General features: G+C 40.1%; 1 protein-coding gene across 7 annotated transcripts in view; it reads left to right on the plus strand.

Annotated features, from left to right (window-relative positions):
• CDC14B (cell division cycle 14B) overlaps positions 1-21,347 on the plus strand; it is a 57,542-nt gene that overhangs the window by 5,024 nt on the left and 31,171 nt on the right. For all 7 annotated transcript variants that reach the window (XR_012635638.1, XM_074933063.1, XM_074933064.1 and 4 more), the window contains exons 2-5: positions 2,944-3,037; positions 3,963-4,038; positions 5,816-5,908; positions 17,580-17,656. Coding sequence is in view for 6 of the 7 variants with exons in the window: in XM_074933063.1 (XP_074789164.1) it covers positions 2,944-3,037; positions 3,963-4,038; positions 5,816-5,908; positions 17,580-17,656 (340 nt within the window). In the remaining variant the exon portion in view is untranslated. The remainder of the gene's footprint in view (positions 1-2,943; positions 3,038-3,962; positions 4,039-5,815; positions 5,909-17,579; positions 17,657-21,347) is intronic.

A 21,347-nucleotide genomic window follows, 5' to 3' on the forward strand; every position in this document is an offset into this window, starting at 1 on the left:
AGTAATAGAGTATTAGTCTGATATCAAGCTGATAAGCCAGTAGAAAGGTAGATACACTTATGGGAAAGGACCTCTGTGTAGCTCATTTCTAAAATCTTCCTACAGAAAACATGGAACATGTTTACATGATAGGGAGCAATTGTTAGCGATGCACAGGAATCAGCAGCTTGTCAGGATATTGGCGTTTGACATGCACTGCTGATATTGTGTGGTAATTCTGTAAATTCATTAGATTCAAGTTTCTTTCAGGTGTTTTAAAAATAGCAACAGCTAACATGATCCAGAGATACCAGTGCAGAAATGAATGCCAACAGCAATTTAAACTGTTCACTCAAGATAGGAATTCTTATTTTTGTTGGACATTTTTGTAAAAGTTGCAAAAGAGTCTCAGTAAAAGTGGGAACGCTGAGGAAGCAAGTGATTCTGTTACGCAAAATCCTGTTTAGGAGCAAAAGAATAAATTATTTTAGGTCTTTGACCTGTGCAAATATATTTCCTTTCACTTTGATCCTCCTTTTGTATTTGAGGATTTTGGATTACTCTTTGTGTAGTGCTTTTATATTTTCAAAAGTGATGTGAAGTTTATGTGGAGAAGCTGGTGTGCAAGAACGTAGCCTGTCAGTTTGAATACACAGCCATTCTGCCCAGTCTTCGATGCAGATGTTGTTTGTGTACACGGAGAGCTCAGTCTAAGTTAATAATTAAACTGCACCTAAAGGACAAATGCCATTGAGGGAAAAATTCTGGCTGTGTATTCCCACTGTTAACCCCTCAGTGAGCTAACTCAGAAGAAAACTTTTTCTTGTGAGGAACCTGGTGGCAGCTAGCCATTAAATCAGTTTAAAAGTGGTGTGAAGTTATAGCTTGGGGCAGTAGTGTGACATGTGTTTGATCTAGCAATGCCAGTTTAAACACGATCTCTAGATATCATATCTTCTCAGTTCTCCTTTCTGCTTCCTCCTTTGCCCTCAGTCCTCACACATACATAGGTTAGCTGTCATTCTTAGGGCAGAGGGGAGTAAAACCAGCAAAGCAGGTTTGTTTTTGTTTCGGTTTGGTTTGGTTTTAAATACGGTGCTAGGATACCTGTTAACCTTTTTGATTTACACAGATCCACCTTGACACAGCGGAGGGGAGTAACACAGTGGTGGGGACAGATGCTAGAGAGTTGTCAGTGGCTGGGGCTCCCTCCACCCCCAAAGTCTCATCCTAAACACTTCCCCAGGACTGTCTTTTCTGTAGAGCAGTTTTCCCCATAGTGTACTTTGTGCCAGTTGGCGTATTGGTGCACTTGCTTCTCCACATGTATTTTTGTGGGCCAGTTTAGTCACTTCTTAAAAATGCACTCTAAAATTTATCCTTTGGCTTGTTCTCAGGAGATGCTTTGGTAAATGCTGGGAGGTACAGAAGTTCCTAAGTAGGTAGTGCACCTCCCAGGTAGTACTGCAGCTGCTGTGCCTACAAGATGTGACTATCAGAAATTAAGCGAGTTTGGTGCCTTGCTTCTGCTGAGAGAATCAGGAAGTAGGTGAGGTGCCTGACTTGCTCAGGAGTTACTGTACACCCTGCTGGTTGCCCCGACCTGTAAATGTTTAAGCCAAACCATTCACATCAGGCTGCTGTTCTACTGAAATGTGCATTTAGCAAATGTATACTTTTTGGTGGTGGTGTCTGCCTCCACCCCCTGAGATATCACAGTACGCAGGTGAGCACGGAGCATGTGAGTGTTGAAAGGCAGATGTGGGGACTCCTTTCATGGCATACTTCACCGTGTATTTTCAAGATACAAGTAATGTTTACTAAGTGCTAGTCATGGAGGATTCTGTTTTGAAACATAAAGTTGTTTTTTTTCCTGCTCTCTGGAAAAGGAGATACAGTTTTTCTTCATCAGAAATTATGCTTTGAAATTTTATGCTCATATGTAGGTGATCTGTTTTTATATTTAAATAATATATCTGTTCCAGGCAACTAGTTTGCAAAAAATAATTTTTTTTAGGTTTGTATTTTAATCCATATATTATTATATTTTTTCAGCAGAAGGAAGAAAAGTATTGCTGCGGTGCTGCAAGGCCTCGATTTTTATTGACCAATTACCGCAAGCACAGCAGTTGACATCAGCAGCACAGTTGGTGCTTAAAGTTCACTGGGGCAACAGCTCCCCCAGCCATAAAAATAATTTATATCTATGTGAATACCACTGGCGTATTTTTTTTTTCCCCTCAGCTTGAGAAAGAAAGCCAGGGCAAGCACAAGGTGCCTCCTGCCTGCCTGCGTGCACGCAGGCTTTGAAGGGGCAGCAAGGGTGGGGATGGTGATGTGTTTGGGGATGGATATCCAGGTGGTGGCTCCTCCGCTGGTGCTCCCGCTGGCGGCAGTGGGCTCCCGCCTTGCCCCTCGCAGCCCTCCCGCGTCTGTCGCCTGCAGGCTTAGATTGCACACCACTACTGCTGAGATCATCGTTTTAGGGAAAGATGGGAAGTGCCCGTGTTTCGGCACAGCGTGCTTTGCCGCTTAGTTTAACATAGGTGTTAGGAGGTGGTGAGGGCTTTGTGGCTTAGCGGGGGGGGGCAGTGTGTTGGTATTTGGAATGCAACAGGTGGGGTCTGTTGCCAAAAGGAGGTAGGTCTCTGCTGTGTGCTTGGGTGCAGTTGGGCTCCTGCTGTACTGCAAAGTCGTCAAACAGGTAGTTTTCCTGGGAACGCTTTGTTTGGGAAAGAACACCAAAGAGTTCTGGATTACAGAAACACTGCTGAGCAAAAAGCCTCAATCTTTGTGTGCCTTGTTGCTTAACTCCAGAGAGTAATAATATCTTGTTCATTAATACTTAAAAGAAGATTTGGTTCATTTTAAACCATTTAAAGTTGTTCTGTTGACAGGTAATACTTAAAATTTTCAGCAGAAAAGTGTGTGTTTGTAAAAGCTTTACATTTTGTTGCATTTCAGATCGCCTTTATTTTGCAATTCTCTGCCAAAAACCAAAGAGTGGAGCTGCAAATACCCATTATTTCTGCACAGATGATGAACTTGTATATGAGAAGTAAGTACAGACTTACTTTTTCCATTTTTTTTTTTCTGAAATAAATTAGTCAGAACAACAGCAATGACAAACCAGTCTGACTGACATTGTTTTTAAATGTAGCTGAGGGAAACATACTATTCCCATTATAGAACTAATTACACGAGTTTGGTCCTCTCAGGCTTCTCTGCCATGATGATTTATATGTCTTATAATGTTTTTTTGGCTTCCCATCAGGGTTTCTTAAAAATCTTTTCAAAGCAGAAGTTTTCACTGTACCCATTCTTGTTAGAAGACATAGGAACATGATGCAACAATATATATTCAGAAGTGCACACTGGACTGCTGAGCTGAAGGGGATGTCTTTGGTTGCTTGAGTATTAAGTGGAATGTCTAAACTTCCTAGAATAAGAGAAAAAACTGACAAAATCAATTCAAGCCTTTATGAACTGACAATGGATATATTATTTTCCATGTAGTGAACAACGTATGCCTTTGTATGTGATCTGCATTATTCTTTAAATATTTCTGACCAAGAGTGTGCTTTGCTGGTTTTGAAAGTACTAGTCAGTCTTTATTGTCTGTGTTCACTTTTGTCTAGCAATATTAATTACCTTCTCTTAAAGTAAAGCTTTTGGGTTGTTCTTAAAATAGAGTTTCTAAACTGGTGTCACAGAGTGATACAGTGAGAATTTTTCAGGCCTTTGAGTATTCCAGTTTGCTTTTGAGTTGTGGTGTGTGGAAAACAAAGAAGAAAGTTTTACTCCCTGTTTAAAGATGACAAAACTTAATTCCAACAAAATAATATGTATGTAAGAAGGCATTCTTGTTTTTAGAATGATGCACATATATCACGTGTATTATTACTCCTTGCTTTGTGCATCTGATAAACAAAAAAAAGGCATTTACGGAGGTTATGTACAATTTTTTGCCTTTCTCCCACCAGCTTCTATGCAGACTTTGGGCCACTCAATCTTGCAATGGTCTACAGATACTGCTGCAAGCTAAATAAGAAATTAAAGGTAACACCTGTTTTTTTATTCAATATTCTTGACTTTTTAAAGAACAAAACCAAATGGGCCAAAAGTTTTTTTGCTCAGGTGCTTTCCTGGGTTCCTAATCCAGCAAAGTTTTGAATATAAATGCTGAATTTTATCAAGGTGAATTTAGGGCAAAGAAGGATCAGGAGAGAAAACTCATTTTTAAGATCCAGAAGATGCACAACTGTGGCAGTAACTGATGTTAAACTCCTAAAAGATCAGTTGCTAAATGGGAACAAACATCTTTAAATGAAAAGCTCCCCCCCCTGGCATTCAGTCTTCTTGGCAATCTGCCAGTGTGGAGTGTGCTTGAGAGTGCAATGCAACACATTTTTATTTGGGATAGTTTTTGTTTGACTTAGGCTTCTCATCTGGTCCTGACATCTCTTTGGTAAGAAGAAACATTTGATCTTTGATAGTGTTTATGACATTGTCCTGAAAGAGACTGCTGTACTCCTACTGCAGATTATCTTCTCTGAGGGGTGCTCAGCAGTTTTCAGGATTAGGATCTTGATAGAGCATAGTGTCTTTAAAACGGATATTTCCTCTATTAATTAACATGAGTGACTTCAAGTTAGTCGACCTCTAACAGATGTTGGAGTATAAAACTTATTAGGCAGATAAAAAAAACTTATTAGCGTTAATGTGAATCACAGTTTACCTCTTCAAAACTGCTTAGATGTTGAAACTGCTACTGAACTGTGAAAACTGGTAAGTATGCAGAACACTATAGTTTTAACAGATACTTTCTTTTTTTTTTCATGCCTTGATGTCTGTCACTGATATTAGTTTGCATAATTCAGACTTGCTTTGTCCCTGTGGCACTATGAACAGGTTTGCTGAAGATGAGATTCTCTGATTTTTGTTTACAGGATGCTCTGAAGCAACACAAGTCTATATTATAATCCCTTTGAGTATCTTGAGTTTGATACTGAAGAGTCGTGTTAGTGTTGATGAGAAAATAGTACTGCTCGTGATCTGGGGTTTATTTGTCTTGAGTGCATTGAATAGCATTTGAGCAAGTAACATTACTATTTAAACAGTGACATTTTATGATGGCTTAGCAGTTGATCAAAGTATACAGTTTCATGCACATCAGAATTTGTTTTGAGGGCCAGTTAGAGGATATTTTTTGCTGCCACTACAGATATGTGGCAATGCCAAGTAGAGATGAAATTTTATATGCCAAGCTGAGATGAAATTTTAAGATGTTTATTATAAAGTTTAGAAATATTTTCAAAATATTTAAGTCTAATATTAATTAGATTAATCTGTATTTTTAGTCTATATTTTTCCAGTAGTTCTGATCCTTAGAAACAACTACTAGTTAATTTCTCTAGTCAGGTTTTCTGTAAGAATAAAAGAAGTATAAATTCTTTTTTCAAAACCATTGTAACTTTAATATGCTCATGATGTTTTTGAGAATGCCACTTTGGGTTTACTTACCATTAATGCCTATCTGCTACATAGGGCTTGAAGTCAGAAATACTAAATGCATTTAAGGAGAAAAAGAAAGATTACTGTAATTTGTATCAAAAGTTATTGCAGCTGGATACTGGGAAAAATAGTGGAACAATCTAGGCAGGGATGCAAGAGAGTCTTCCAAAGCTTATGAGGGACTCGTCTACAGTGTACGTGGTCCTCTGAATACAGGTGACAGAAAGTTGGTGAACAGACCCCTGCGTTCCTCTAATTTTGTAAAAGAAGGCATGAAAACTCTAAAATACAAAATCATAATCTTGTTCATTTCTTGATACAGTCATTTTCATTGATAAGGAAGAAAATAATTCATTATACTGGCTTTGATCAGAAAAAACAAGCAAATGCTGCATTCCTCATAGGCTCCTACGCAGTAAGTATTTAAATTTTTGCATTACATCAGCTTGCTAATGTGTTCACTTTTTCATATTCAAGTTTTGAAACAGCAAGATAAGAATGATTATTTTCTCTTGAATAATCTTCCTACTAATGTATTTTATAGTAAGGTACCACGTACTAAGACAGTTTTTAAAGTCTCGCAGGTGAATGAAGTTGTGTTCGTTTTGGTTTATTTCCTCTCTACTGCAATCTGTGCTCCTAAGAAATAAGAGCACCACTGAAATAAAAAATCTTTATATTTTAATTTACAAATATCTTGATGTTTTTCCTTTCTCCTATCCACATATACTCTCTTTATTCTTTTCTAAAATAGAGAAATAGTGTCTTCCACAAAGTACAGTATATCATTTCCCATTTCATGCACATTTAAATATACTTGTTCTTTACCAGCTGCTGCTTTTCTAATGTAAGGTGATCTCTTCAGTTAGCCTAGGAGAAGGAGTGAGATCATGTGGTAGGCTTAGAGCCAGTATAAAGCCTGGGAATATACAAAGTGGCTGGAAATGTACTTAGCCAGGTTCCTGACTGCAGAAGGGAAAATGACTGGCTTTACTCCACAACTGCAGTGTGTTTGGTACACAAAAGTGTAGTCAAGTAATAAAATGCTGAGTGTTTCAGAATGAAGATGTGATGTGCTATATTCATGTTTTGCTTTGGCTTGTACCACAGCTTCATTGTAACTCTCTTGTTTACTGAGTAATAGAATGAAGTGAGAACCTATGTGGTTTTTGATGTGGGAGATTTGAGGGGTCAAAGTTCATGTAACCTTAGGTCATTCCGTTTATTAGCTGTAACACTATACAGTACTTGCCCTGATGCTAGCTCCTTGCTGCCTCTCTACATCATGCATAAGGTGCATTCCTGGCTCCCTAGGTTTTCTCTGTTGTCTGTTTTCTACAGTACTTAATACAAATGAAGAACTAGATATCAAAATATATCACCGTATTTGAAACACAGTCATTTAGGAATGTTGCTGTAAACCTTTGCATTCTTAAACCACATGGAAACTGGCAATGTGACTTACCAAACTTGTTTTCAGTTAAGGCATTGTGTCGGCAAAACAGCTGCAACTTTTAGGAAAACTACTTCCTAGTGACTTAACCGTGATGGAGGCTCAGAAAGCAGGAGGGGACTGGCTTCAGTTATCAGCCATTATTTGGAGGGAAGCGAGTTTTGTTTTTCCCTAAACTTTTGTTCTGAATATGTGTAGTAGAACTGTGCAGCATAGCAGCTGACATTTTGAGCAGAATCCATGGTACAGAAAATTAATAGCAAAACAATCTAATACAAAAATACTGTGGTTTACTATCTAAAGTATACAAAAACCTGACACAAACCTTACTTCTGATCATCTAGTAGCCTTGCCATGTTGCAATAACAACATGCAGTTGAAGGGGAATGCTTGGACAGGCTTGAGTAAACCTCTAAAATTAATTTGTTTGGATTATGACAGTCCAAAGCACAGTAATTAAAAATGGAGGCTGTTGGACAGAGGAGTAGGCAGTTTTCTCTTCAGAGAACCGCGGTGAAGGAGGTGGGAGTTGCAGAGTATGGAAAGGATGTTAACACAGATCCAGCTGAAGTATGGCATGAGATCCTGACGTACGAGGCGATGCATGTGGGAGGGTTAGTTGCAGATAGCTGACATATGGCAGAAAGAGACTACTGAAAATCACTGGTAATTTTCAGAGTTCACAGACTCATGCTTACGTTATTAGGGACAAGTTGAATATTTCAGTGGTTTCCCTTAAAGACCGATGGCAAACAGAAGCACTAGGTGAGTGTCAGTCCCCTCGCTGAATGAGGGCATGTCTGTCTTGCATAATCGCACGTCCTAGATGGTGAGGTAGCTCTAGCTAGATGCTGATTTTCTTTCCAGAGCAACACGCTTTGGTACTGCTTTTTCTATAAAGTAGGGTACAGTTTCTTCCCAGATCAATGTGAGAGGCATTCCAGTGAAGGAAGATCACAGAACAAAGACTGTGCCCCCTCTGGCACCCTTTGATGATCTTTCATGAAGAGGCAGGCTTAATTACAGCACTCACTGCTGAAGTGTTCAAACATACAAGTCCCACTTTTCTGCTTTCTACAGGGAGAATTGGATTGTTCTCTATGATGCGAACAATAGTATAGGATAGTTCAGAATGCATGATAAATATATGTTTATAAGCATATTTTCTGACTGAAATAATATTGAGGTCTTCTTTATTTGGAACATATGCAAGCTTAAGCATCCACCTGCTACTTCAGTTCAGAGTGCTTTGGTTTTTGGTGAAGAAGGATCCATCCAGCTATTGGTCAAAACTAAGAAGCTTTTCTGTAATTTTAGGTAATCAGATCATGTCCTGTTGGTATTGCTCTTTGCTGCTTGAACTGAGTATCGTCATTTAATTTTTGATCCTTTACAGTGTAAGTGGCAGGTTGCCACTGTATTTTATTTTCTGTGGGTTGAATGTGTTTTCTCATTTGATTTTGTTTTTTTAGCTTCCTGGTGGGTTCCCATTTCAATAGTTTACCTTAGATTGTGGAACTGCATGGCAGTGCATCAGGTTGGAGGAGTTCAGATGGGAAGACCAAGGAAGTAGAAAGGGAAAGTAGCCTTTGCAGAGTTAGTCATGAAAATAATGCTTGTCTGTGCATGTTGTAAGGCCTTTGATAACTTAAGCACAGATTTAGGTGCAGGGTTCTCTGTATATACAGGTGCTTTAAGTTTCTTGTTAGGAATAAGAGGCTGCCAGCTTTTCAGGAATAGCACAGGCACCGTAAGTGTATGTGCTTTCTGATTTTGTTCTTTTTTTTTAACACAGTCACATTTTAACTGTAACACTGTAGTGAATTGTATATCATTAGTTCTCTGGAACTTGCATGTCCCCATAAACATTCAATATTTTAGGCTAGCAACTTCCACATCCATCATTTTAAGGACTTGTTGACCTTAAATTTATATTCTTAAACAGAATATGATTTAACTTCTGCTTCAATGCATATATTAGCATGGTTTATTGTTCACCATCTTTTGTTTAAATATATATATGTGTACATATATCATGTGGGGATATGATAATCTTGACTACTAAGACAGTTATGAAAGTCTTCATTAACTGTGGTGAAGTGTAAGGGCAGCTGTTTGTGTTCTCATTACAGGCAAAGTCTGTTCCCAGTATTTTCTTCACAGTTGGTCTGTTTTAATGTTTCCGCCCCTCCCCTTCATCTAACTTGTCTTTCCTTCCTCTTCAGTGGAGACAGTTTCTGAACTCTCCAGGCTACACACTTCTTTCTCCCCCCTCCCACATCTGCTGCTTCCTTCCAGGTGTACTTTCATGTGACATCACAGCCTAACTCAAGCTACAGACCTCTTTAGTATAACATGGCCTTAAAAGTGAAGAACAAAGTTTTCAAATAGGTTGCTATGTATGTAGTTTTAGAATAAAATATGATTTTTTAGAGTAAATCTTAACAATTTAGATCTTAACTTCTTTATTGTTCATCTTCCATCTACTTTGTTTCTGTATTTTGTTTCATTTTTACTGATGTTATTCTGCATAATGGGAATAATATTTTTCTGTGTAGATTAGCATAAATTTGGCACATTCTGCCACACAAAGAGTAGCCAGAATTCGGTGTGTTGGGGTTGAATGTTTACACTTTATTTGGGCAGAGGGGGTGAGGGGAAAGAAGGGAGGGGGGGAAAAACCCATCTGTTTTCTTCACCTTTTAAAGAAAAATTGCTTTTCCTCGGAAGCTATCTGCACTGTTCAGGCCTTACCACTCTACCAAAGCAGCAGTGATCTTCTGAGTTGATCTCTACAGTGGCTTCTCTTGATTTTCGCCAGGATCTTGACTGTGGGTGAGGAAAGTCTGCTTCTTCCATCATTGCTCCTTCCATACTAAGAAAGAATATGAACCCTCTGTGCCCTGTCCACCCAATTCCCAAGCTCCCCCCTTTCCCCTTGGGTGCATTAACTTAGTAACAGTATTTTTTTTCTCAGGCCTGGCATTAATTATGTACTTGGAGGGTGACCCTCCGAGGGTACCGCCCCATGAACTGCTGTAATTCAGGTCACCTTCTCCAGGACTCATCTCTGTACTTTGTCTATTTTCTCATCTTCTTTATTCAGGGTAAGCAGCGTTTCCTTCATCCGTTCTGATCTGCAGTACTGGTTTTTTTGCCTTTTCAATTTGTTAGTGTCCTTTCTAGCTGTGGACCTAATGCTGGGCAGAAGCTGAAGATTGCACTATCAGCACCTGTTTGTGTGATGTTGAACCGCTTTGTTCTTAACATCTCATTTGCAAACTATCTCTGACCAAGCCGTGGGAAAGCAGGCAAACCTGTTCGTTTAGTGGTCCAGACAGAGGGGCAGTAAATGGGTAACTGCAACAGTGCTCAAATTACAGGTGGGTAAACCGAGTTTACCTTCAGCTACATTTTGGTAAGAGGTGTTTGTGCTTGACAAGTGAGTCGCAGAGATGAGCTGGACAAGAGGCTTGATTTGTGCTTGTGTCCTCTAAAAATCTACCTTCTCTGAGTTGTGTTTGGAAAATTGTGATTACTCTTCATGACAGCAGCTTCTCCCTGAGGTTTGTACTAGGTTCTTCCTCATGATGTTCTTACCAGACCACTTGTCTCCATAGCAGAGGAAGGGTTGCTCTTTGTGGGTCCCTCACTATAGTACTAGCTTGCTTTCCCAGCTGTCCTGAAGTACTGATGTGCCCAGCCCAGTCAGTTCCCAGCTAATAGGGTTTTCTATACTTCCCTTCTCCTGTTGAAAAGGTAACTGGAGGTTTCTTGCTTTTGTTCATGATGAACAAAGAGTTCATCAGTTATTCCCCCTCTGCCACTTTTGTCCACTTAATGACTGTTTCTGCTAATGAAGGGACTGTTGGCCACGTGCACTTCTTCAGTACACCGCGAATCCATACAGGAAGCTTTTTGTTCTAATATATTTCTATTTTAATTTTGTTATATATTTCTATTTTAATCTGTATTTAACTTTTCTTTTTCCTAAGGGATATTGCTAGAAAAATTAATGTGTTAACTGACTATGCTATCCAATGGAGGTTTTAATAAAAAATATTTAATATTTTTAAGGTATAGTAAAATTACACATGCATATGAGCTTGTGTTTGAGTCTGATCACACACAGTAGTTATTTGTATTTGTTCAGAACGGGTGGGTTGTGATTATTTGCAGTTTGCAGCAGTTCAGGCTGTTTTGGTGAGTGACATTTTTGGAATTGTATCACATGAAATTTGCTTGTAAGCAGTTTAAAATGAATCAATTATTTTGTTGCTTTTAAGTCAGTATGGTTGGTAAAATGTGTGATTTAGGTAGCGATCTTAAGTAGATTTTGCAATTAAGGGTGAACGGGTGGATAAACATGACTACACTAAGCACATTGTAGACATGAATTTAAAGTGCTATTTACAGACTTGAGCTGGTACAGTTTCTAACAGTACAGCTTATTTAAATATCTTATTTAATTTTACTGAAAAAGCAGCAAGTTATGTCATAGGTGATTATTATCCAACATGTTTTATCTTGCATGCAGCATTACTGTTTCACTTGGCAATCCCATGTATTGAAGATTAAGATGCCTTTTTTCAAGAGACTCCTTTCGTTTTCTACCAGGAATACTTTTCACCCTATTGTGAATACTGTTTTCATGATTGTAACGCTAGTCTAGGAAACCTTTGCTTAAAAAATAGGGCTGGTTTGAAAACATTTATATAAATCAATAACATGGCTTGCTAAAAGAACTGTCATTCTATGGTTGATTTTATATGCTCATAAATAAAGACTGAGTCACCAAGTCTTTCTATTTCATTCAGTGAACGTTACAGCAGCTGTTTGACTACACAGCAATGTTGGCAAGAGCAGTGCTTGAGTGCACCTTTCCCAGTACTCAACGCTTGGATGGTTCTTGACCATTCACAGAGCTGCCTGCAGTCCCTTAATTAGAAACAGATGTCCTAAATGAAAAGGATGATTAGAGCAATGTTAATGGTTCAACTGGTAATCGCAAATTTCTGTCTGTATTTTAAAGTTCAGTAGAATATTTTTTTGTATGCATACAGAAAGGAAATTTCTAAATTGTTGGTACAAAAGTAATTACACAGTGTGGTAAAATGTTATTTTGGATTGAAAGATCTTGGTTCTTTACAGTAACAATTTTTCTGGAAGGTACTTAACTAAAAGATTTGTAAAGAATTTTATGAGTTTCTCCATTGTATTTGTGTGTGCGTGTGTACACCCATCTACACTTGTGTATGACTGTAGGAAGATTCTAAAACCAATACAACTGTACTTGTGAATTTCAGGTCTGCTAAATTCTCCCAAGTTTTTTAAAAAGCTGCTTTCTTTCTTTGTTTTTAATATTTGCCCTGACCTGCAGGAAGGGAGCCCCTTGGGAAATCAGTGTAAAATTCTAATAGACTTTTCTCCATTTGTTTATATAAGAATGGATAAAAACTATCCCAGAAAATGCCAGCTTCTGCTAAGTAACAGTTAATATCATTGTTTGAAATTTATTTTAATATTTTTCATCTGTTTAATAGTACTTCTTGGTGGTTGCTTTATTGGCATTAACAAGAAAACAACTTTATTTGTGAAAGTTTCTGTCAGCTTAGAAAGCACAGCAGAAATGGAACATAACTGGCATCTGGACAAATGGGTTTCAGTTGTTGTATGTTTTGATTTCTGGGGGTTATCTTCCAAGTTCCCCTCCTCCTCCCAGTACACACCCTATGAATTTACAAATACATCTTTGGTTTGCTATTCATGCAAGCAGCATTTCCATTCTCTTTTGAAACTTCAGTTCTGCTTACTGCCTTAGAAAGTCCTTCTGTCTTTCAACACTTCTGTCTACTACAGGTCTCTCTGATCACTTTTACTTTCTCTCTCTTTTTTACTGCCTTTCTTTAGTCTTTTGTTCACCCACATCCTTCCAGTGAAATTGTTCATTTTTAAGGCTTTAGTAGCCTCCTCCTGGTCAGAAACTGTTTTATGTACAGTTATATATAATTTATATATATTAAAAATATATATATATATTAAAAACTTTGTTACAGTTTCAGTTTGTGTGAGGAGTATCTTTTTGAAGTTAATCTTTCCTTAACCCTGCTCACTGCATTTTGATTCACTTCATGGAGCAGTCTAGGATCAATCCCAACAGGTAGTGGGTGTTCAGTCCACAGGACCAGACTAGGACTAGCTGTTAAGGTGAAAAGCTGTTGGAAGCGCATAGTGCAGATGTCAGATCTCCAGTGCTGGCTGTCAGTCTACATAGGCATTTCTGCCAGTGCACACTGCTTCCTGATGCAGATGTGGCCTCTACTGCCTTTAGATCTGTTGCTTCCTCAGCCTTTGCTTCTCCTTCCCTCACTCCTTAAGTCGTACCTGTTTCCATATCTGAAACTCAGTTCATCCACAGCCTGAATCCAGGCTCATTCATGTTCAACATCCACCCTGCCTTGCTTGCATCCAAGATTTCCATCTGAGTGCTCTCCTGTGGTGTTAAGCTGTGACAGAAACTGATCTGGTGTGCACACACAAGTCACAGCTTCTTGTTTTGTATTACTGCCAGAATACTTTATTTGTGAAGTATCTGTTTATGGCCTTTCCCATTCTGTGTAGAAACTGAATGCCATTATTCTATTTTGAAGCGGTCCACACCATTGCACCTGTCCAGATATCCTCAGACTAACCTAATATTTTTGTAAGCCACTTTTCACTGAGAACACCATTTGACTATTACATCAGCTGCTGTCTCTGCAACTGTTCATATGTCATACATGAATGTGTGGCAGTGACGCAGCTGAAGTGTAGCAGGGTCTCTCAGAAAATTCTGAGAAGTCCAACTCAAAGAGCTTCCTTTCTTCCTTGAATATACTTTTTATATTGCTTCAGTTGTACAGGAAGTACTGTGTATTTTTTCTTAGTAGCTTGTCCACATTGAAAAATGCTATCTTCCTGCAGTGTGCTTTTTGTACGTACTAAACGATGGCAGACATAGGAATTTCATGTCAAAATCAGGTTGGCTTTTTAAATTGTCCTTGTATGTAGGAAGTGTTCATATAACTACGTTAAGGAAAGTCCATATACAAGTGCCTGTATGTTAAAATGGTGCTTCTGCCAACTTCACTGGTAATGTAATTTCAGAAGTTGTATCTGTGCTTAAGAACTAATATGTTTCAGTATACTGTAACATTTAGAGTTATTTTCACACACACAGAATCACACACAAAGAATCAACTAGGTTGGAAAGGACCTGGAAGATCATCCAGTCCAACCATTAACCTCACACTGACAGTTCCCACCTACAGCATATCAGTGCTATGTCGACCCAACTGTTAAACCCCTCCAGGGATGGGGACTCCACCACCTCCCTGGGCAGGCCATTCCAACACCTAACAACCCCTTCTGGAAAGAAATGCTTCCTAATATCCAGTCTAAACCTTCCCTGGTGCAACTTGAGGCCATTCCCTCTTGTCCTATCGCTTGTTACTTGCTTAAAGAGACTCACCCCCAGCTCTCTGCAACCTCCTGTCAGGGAGCTGTAGAGGGTGATGAGGTCTCCCCTCAGCCTCCTCTTCTCCAGACTAAACACCCCCAGTTCCCTCAGCCGCTCCCCGTAAGACCTGTGCTCCAGACCCTGCACCAGCTTCGTTGCCCTTCTCTGGACACGCTCGAGTCATTCAATGTCCTTTTTGTAGTGAGGGGCCCAAAACTGAACACAGGAATCGAGGGGCGGCCTCCCCAGTGCCGAGTACAGGGGTCAGATCCCTTCCCTGTCCCTGCTGGCCACGCTATTGCTGACACAAGCCAGGATGCCATTGGCCTTCTTGGCCCCCTGGGCACACTGCTGGCTCCTGTTCAGCCGGCTGTCAATCAGCACCCCCAGGTCCCTCTCTGACTGGCAGCTCTCCAGCCACTCCTCCCCAAGCCTGTAGCGCTGCTGGGGGTTGTTGTGGCCCAAGGGCAGCCCCCGGCATTTGGCCTTATGGAAGCTCCTCCAGTTGGCCTCAGCCCATGGCTCCAGCCTGTCCAGGTTCTCTCTGCAGAGCCTCCCTACCCTCGAGCACATCAACACTCCCACCCAGCTTGGGGTCATCTGCAAACTGACTGAGGGTGCACTCTATCCCCTCGTCTAGATCATCAATAAAACAGGAGTGGCCCCAACAGTGAGCCCTGGGGGACACCACTCGTGACCGGCCGCCAACTGGATTTAACTCCGTTCACCACAACTCTCTGGGCCCGGCCATCCAGACAGTTTTTTACCCAGCAAAGTGTGTGCCCATCCAAGCCTCGAGCAGCCAGTTTCTCCAGGAGAATGCTGTGGGAAACGGTGTCAAAAGCCTTGCTAAAGTCAAGGTAGACAATATCCCCAGCCTTTCCCTCATAAGCAGGTCGTCCTGTTGTAGGTTTGTCAGGCAGGACCTGCCTTTCATAAACCCATGCTACTGGGCCTGAGCATCTGGTTGTCCCACATGTGTTGTGTGATGTTACTCAGGATGAGCTGCTCCATCAGCTTCCCGGGCAACAGAGTCAAGCTGACAGGCCTGTCATTTCCCGGATCATCCTTCCGACCCTTCTTATAGATGGGCGTCACATTGGCCAATTTCCAGTCTGTCAGGACTTCCCTGGTCAGCCAGGACTGCTGGTAAATGATGGAAAGCAGCTTGGCGAGCACCCCAGCCAGCTCCTTCAGCACCCTCGGGTGTATCCTATTTTAATACAACAGTTAATGTTAGTAGCTCTTGTATTTGCAAACAAATGCTTCTGCATTAAAGCTTGTTTTCTTTAAGCAGGTAAAAGCTCAGCAGAGATACAGGAGAAATCCTTGGCCTTTCTGAGCTACATGCACTTTACAGTATTAGCAAGTATTAGCTGCATTTCTATTTGTCTGTTGTACAAGTAGTACTCTCTGTGTATTACCCAGGCTTACAGCACCATATCCCAAGTTCTTTCCAGGTGACTCATTTCTGGCTACAAACTCTGTCTCTGCTGTTTGCTAATGCCATTTCATCTCTCTGGTTTGTAAGTTTTTCTGGGGCAGGGCTCTTTTTCTGATAACAAGTGGTGATAGATTTCTGTGGTTGCTAGCAGTATGTGTTCACTGTGCTGCACAACACAAAGTGTGACTGTATCAAAGCACCCAACTTGAAATTTCTTGGAATGTAACCTTTATATCCAATTTAGGCAATGAATATATCAGCAGAATAGCAAGTGAACTCTGGCATCTGAGGAGCAGCTATTCTATGGTATTTTGGCGACTTTTTAAGTCTCTCTTCTATTCCTGTTGTATACTTCAAATATAAATGCAAAAGTCACTTATCCCTCCCCAGCAGAAGCGCGCACACACACACAAAACATACAATTTTCATTACTTAACTACTTCAGTAATTTTTTATTTGGTTTTGCTAATTGTACAGGAAGAATGCTTAGAAAATACTTAACACAGTAATAGAATCAGAGGAAAAATTAAAAGGCATCATCTGTTGCCATGTATGTTTTAGCTGTTTAGGATATGTTTCAAACTGTTTTGTTGGGTATTCTCTAACATCTGTTCCATCTCTCATTCTCACCTCACAAGAATATGTGTGTGAGGTCATTAATATAAGTTATGTAAATAATTTTACAAAACATTAATGAAAAAAATAGCTTTCTGTAGCGTGTTAAAGCTTAGTTAATGCAGTTTTAAAGAAGTATTAACTTGAAATTATTGAATACTGACCTGTTAATGACAGCTTGTTATTAACAGTTGTTATCTCTTGGCCATGCTGTAGATGGTGTTTGATGTATTGGAAGAAATTATTTGCATAGAAGAGGAATTTTAACGTATTCTTTAAGAAGACCTTAGTGTTAGAGACTATCCAAGAGAGATTCAGGCATGTCATGATGGAAGACCATATGGATATTTGTCATGAGCTGGTCCTTTGTGAATTCTTTTGTGTGTGGTTTTGACAGTAGAAAGTTTGACACAGTGCTTCAAGTATGTTACTTCATTCCGTTCTTAGGATTTTGCTTCTGAAGCTACAGTTTGCTTTTTTTTTTTTTTTTTTTTTTCCCCTTTAACGGCATCTGGATTTAGTTACTGGATACTGCCTCACCAGTGGAAAAGAGGAAGTACAGGATTTTGAATAATGCAGATGCACCGCTGTAGGAAAATTAAAGCATACTGTTTTAATCCTTTCTGATGAGTGTACACTACATTGTTTTGTAGACCAGATGATTCATAGCTTTGCTGATATCTCTGTGGGTTTTTGTGTTCTGGATTATGTCTGAAAAGCTTAATTAAAAAGAAAAAATCTATAAACTGGTCCAGCAGAGTTGCAGTAGAAACATGGAAGGACCCAGACAGATGGAATCTTTTTCACTGTAGCCTATAGTTGAACAACTGCACAAATTTATAAATTTTGTTTAAAAATATATCTTCCTTTTGGCTGACTAGTATTTTATATTGTTTATTTTAGTTTTATTGTTGCACACTTGCATACCATTGTTCTTCGTGCCACTGTTTCCCAGCACTTTTGAACTCTGTAATAATTAATTAAGCCTTCTGTAGTAAACAAGTGACTTGAAGGTATTAATATAAATCTTAAAGTCATATTTTTATTTTCTTTTCTGTCTTTTTCCACAAAAATAGATAATATACCTGAGAGAATCTCCAGAAGATGTGTACAGGCTTATATTGGCTGGAAGCATTTCGTATCTTCCTTTCAGGTAAATAACAAATTGTTAGAATTTTCTGTACCTTGATATTTTGAAGAAGAATGTAGCATTTATCAGTACTAATGTGGGGTTGGAGTTTTTTTCTGAAGTTTTAACACGTTAACACATTCACTGCCCGAGCTTTAAGTGTAGACTACTGATAAGGGGTGTTAGCAGCCTATGCTGAGTATATAGATAAGTGTTGACTGGGAAGCTCGCTCTGGCTTCCAGGACGGTGGTTTCAGGATTCTTTCTTCTCTGGGATCACTAGCTGGGAACAGGCTGTACATTGATCAGCAGGTGGTGAGCAATCACATTGTGCATTACTCATTTGTATTTTCTGTTATTACTATTATTATTATCATTATTATTTTAATTTTATTTGGATTATTAAATTGTTTTTATCTCAACCTACAAGTCTCCTTACCCTTACACCTCCAACTCTTTCCCCCATTCCCTGGGGGTGAGGGAGGGTGAGCAAGTGGCTGCATGGTGTTTCACTGCCAGATGGTTTAAACCACGACATTCAGAGTGAAAAACTGTTTCCTGATGTTCAGAAGGAACGTCCTATGTTTCAGTTTATGCCCACTGTCTCTGGTCTTGTCACTGAGCACCACTGAAAAGAGCCCGGCCCTGTCTTCTTTGCACCTTCCCTTCAGGTATTTATATACATAGATAAGGTCCTCCCTGAGCCTTCTCCAGGCTGAACAGTTCCAGCTACCTCAGCTTTTCCTTCTATGTGAGATGCTCCAGTACCTTAATCGTCTTTGTGGCTTTTTGGCACATACCTCTCATTTTTGTCCATACCTCTTTTGCACTGAGGAGCCCAGAACTGGGCACAGTACTGCAGGTGTGACCTCACTAGTGCTGACGAGAGGTGAAGAGTCACCACCCTTGACCTGCTGGCAATACTTTTCTCATACATCCAGCCTACCATTAGCCTTCTTTGTCACAGGGCACATTGCTGACTCATGTTCACCTTGGTGTTCACCACGACCTCCAGGTTCTTTTCTGCAAAGCTGTTTTCCAGCTGGGCAGCCCCTGGCCTGTACTGGTGACTGAGGTTGTTCCTCTGCAAGTGCAGGACTTTATATACTCCTCCTTGAATTTCGTGAGGCTTCTGTGAGCCCATATCTCCAGCCTGTCAAGGTTCTTCTGGATGGCAGCACAACCCTCTGGCATACCAGCCGTTTCTCCCAGTTCTGTATCATCAGCAAACTTGCTGAGGGAACTCTCTACACCTTCATCCCATTAATGAAGATGCTGAACAGGGTCGAACACAGTATTGACCCCTGGAGTACTCTGCTAGTTCCTGGCCTCCAACCAGACTCTGTGCCACTGACCACCACTCTTTGAGCCCAGCCATTCAGTCGGTTTTCAATTCATCTGTCTGCTCCACCAGCCCACACATTACTAGCTTGTTTATGAGGATCTTACAGAGACAATGTTGAAGGCCTTACTGAAGTTCAGGTAGACAACATCCACTGTTCTCTCCTCATCTACCAGGCCAGTCATTTCATTGTAGAAGTTCATCATATTGGTCAAGCATGATTTTGCCTTGGTGCATCCATGCTGACTACTTCTTATGATTATTTTGACGTTTTCAAGATTAGCTGCTCTATCACTTCTCTGGGGGTTGAGATGATGCTGACTGACCTGTAGTTCTGTGGGGATTCCTTCTTGCCCTTCTTGAAGTTGAGGGTGATACTTTCCTCCAGTCTTCAGGCATTTCTCCCAGTTACCATGATCAATCAAAGATTATTGAGAGTGTCATTGCAATGACATCAAACAGCTCCCTCAGTGTTTATGGGTGCACCCCATCAGGGCCCATGGACCTAGGTATGTCCTGTTTGCAGAAGTATTCCGTGACCTGGTCCTTTTACACCAGGAGTACATCTTCCTCACTGCAGCCTTTCCCCCTGGTTTCTGGGACCTGGGATTCCTGAAAGCTGATCTTCCTAGTAAAGACTGAGGCAAAGAAGGCATTCAGTAGCTCAGCCTTTTCCATGTCCTGTGTAACGTGATCTCCTGTCTCACTGAGCAATCCACACCTTCCCTAGTCTTCCTTCTGTCGCCTGTGTACTTAAAGAAGCCCTTCATGTTTTCTTTGACATACCTGGCCAGATTAAATTCCATTAGGGCTTTAACTTTCCTGACCTTGGAACTTTCCTAACCTTCCCTCATCTCTGGATACTCAGACAATGTCTCTGTCTCTGTATTCCTCCCAGGTTACCTGTCCTTGCTTTCACCCTCTGTATGCTACATTTTTGTGTTTGAGTTTAGCCAGGAGCTCTTTGTTCATTCACGCAGGCCTCCTGGCATTTTTGCCTGCTTCATATTCATTGAGATGAACTGCTCTTGAGCTTGAAGTGGGTGATCCTTGAATATTAACCAGCTTTCTTGGGCCCCTCTTCCCTCCAAGGCCTTATCCCATGAGAGTCTTCCAAGTAGATGTTTGAAGAGGCCAAAGTCTGCTCTCCTGAAGTCCACAGGGTTGTCAGCTTGATTTTCAACCTCCTCTCTGCCCTGAGGATTCTGAGCTTCATCATCTCATAGTCACTGTTATCTGAGGCTGCCTTTGACTCTCACATCCCCATTGAGCACCTCCTTGTTGTGAGTATGAGGTCCAGCAGAGCACTGACTTTATTGGCTTCCGTATCACTTGGAGAAGGAAGTTGTCACCAGTTCATTGCAGGAACCTCCTGGATTGCTTATGTCCTGCTGTGTTGTCTCTTCAACAGGTATTGGACTGGTTCAAGTTCCCCATGAGGATCAGGACCTGTAGATGTGAGGCTTGTCCTATCTGTCTGTAGAGGGCCTGATCCACTTGTTCTTCCTGGTCAGGTGGCCTAACAGACTTCCACTGCAATGTCACCTTTACCTGTCCTCTCTTTTACCTGAGTGGGGTTCTGATATTTCCTTCTTCTGGTGATTTTTTTCCCCCACCTTTCACACTGATTCATTACAGAGGAAAAGGATACAAACAAATTGCAGAGGCAGCCATCCAGGTTCTCCAGAAGTTCTTCCTCCTCTCAGCTGAAATTTGAACATGTTATATTTTTTACTTTTTTAAAACTCTAATGATTCTCTGCCGATGAGGGATGCATGGTCTCAAAAGAAGGTGTTCTGCTAAGACATAATATTCTTTGATGAAGATTCATTTTAAATTTTTTTTTTACTTTAGTATTCTTGTAGAATGCTTATTCTGCAGTGCTTATGGAAATTAATAGTGGTCACATACTAAGAACATGCCATTCTTGGGTCTACAGAATTTAAAAAATTGTATTTAATGAAAACCAGTTTCTCCTCATGTTTAAGCATAAACTATTTTATGCATCTTAAGGAAAGTATTTTAATATATCTTCACAAATGTGTATCTTGATAGTTTTAGTAAGAAGATGCCATTCACATATACATAGAATGTACATGCACAGCATCTTTTTTAAATGGAGTTTGAAGAAAAAATTTGCAGTGTATTAAAATTTGACTTACTTAAAAGTGTACTTCAGATGAAAGTATTCTAAGAGTGCATGTTAATATGATTCTAATTTAGGCATTAGCTTTTGCCACAAGGAGTTTGTGTTGTCTGTTCTGTGTTGACATGAACACTGAAAAATGCCAGTTCAGTGTCCATATCAGAAATTGAATACGTCAGGTTCACCGAAACTATAACTGGAATAATCTTACTCTTGTATTATCTGTT

Source organism: Athene noctua, chromosome Z, assembly GCF_965140245.1.
Source record: "Athene noctua chromosome Z, bAthNoc1.hap1.1, whole genome shotgun sequence".
NCBI lineage: Eukaryota > Metazoa > Chordata > Aves > Strigiformes > Strigidae > Athene > Athene noctua.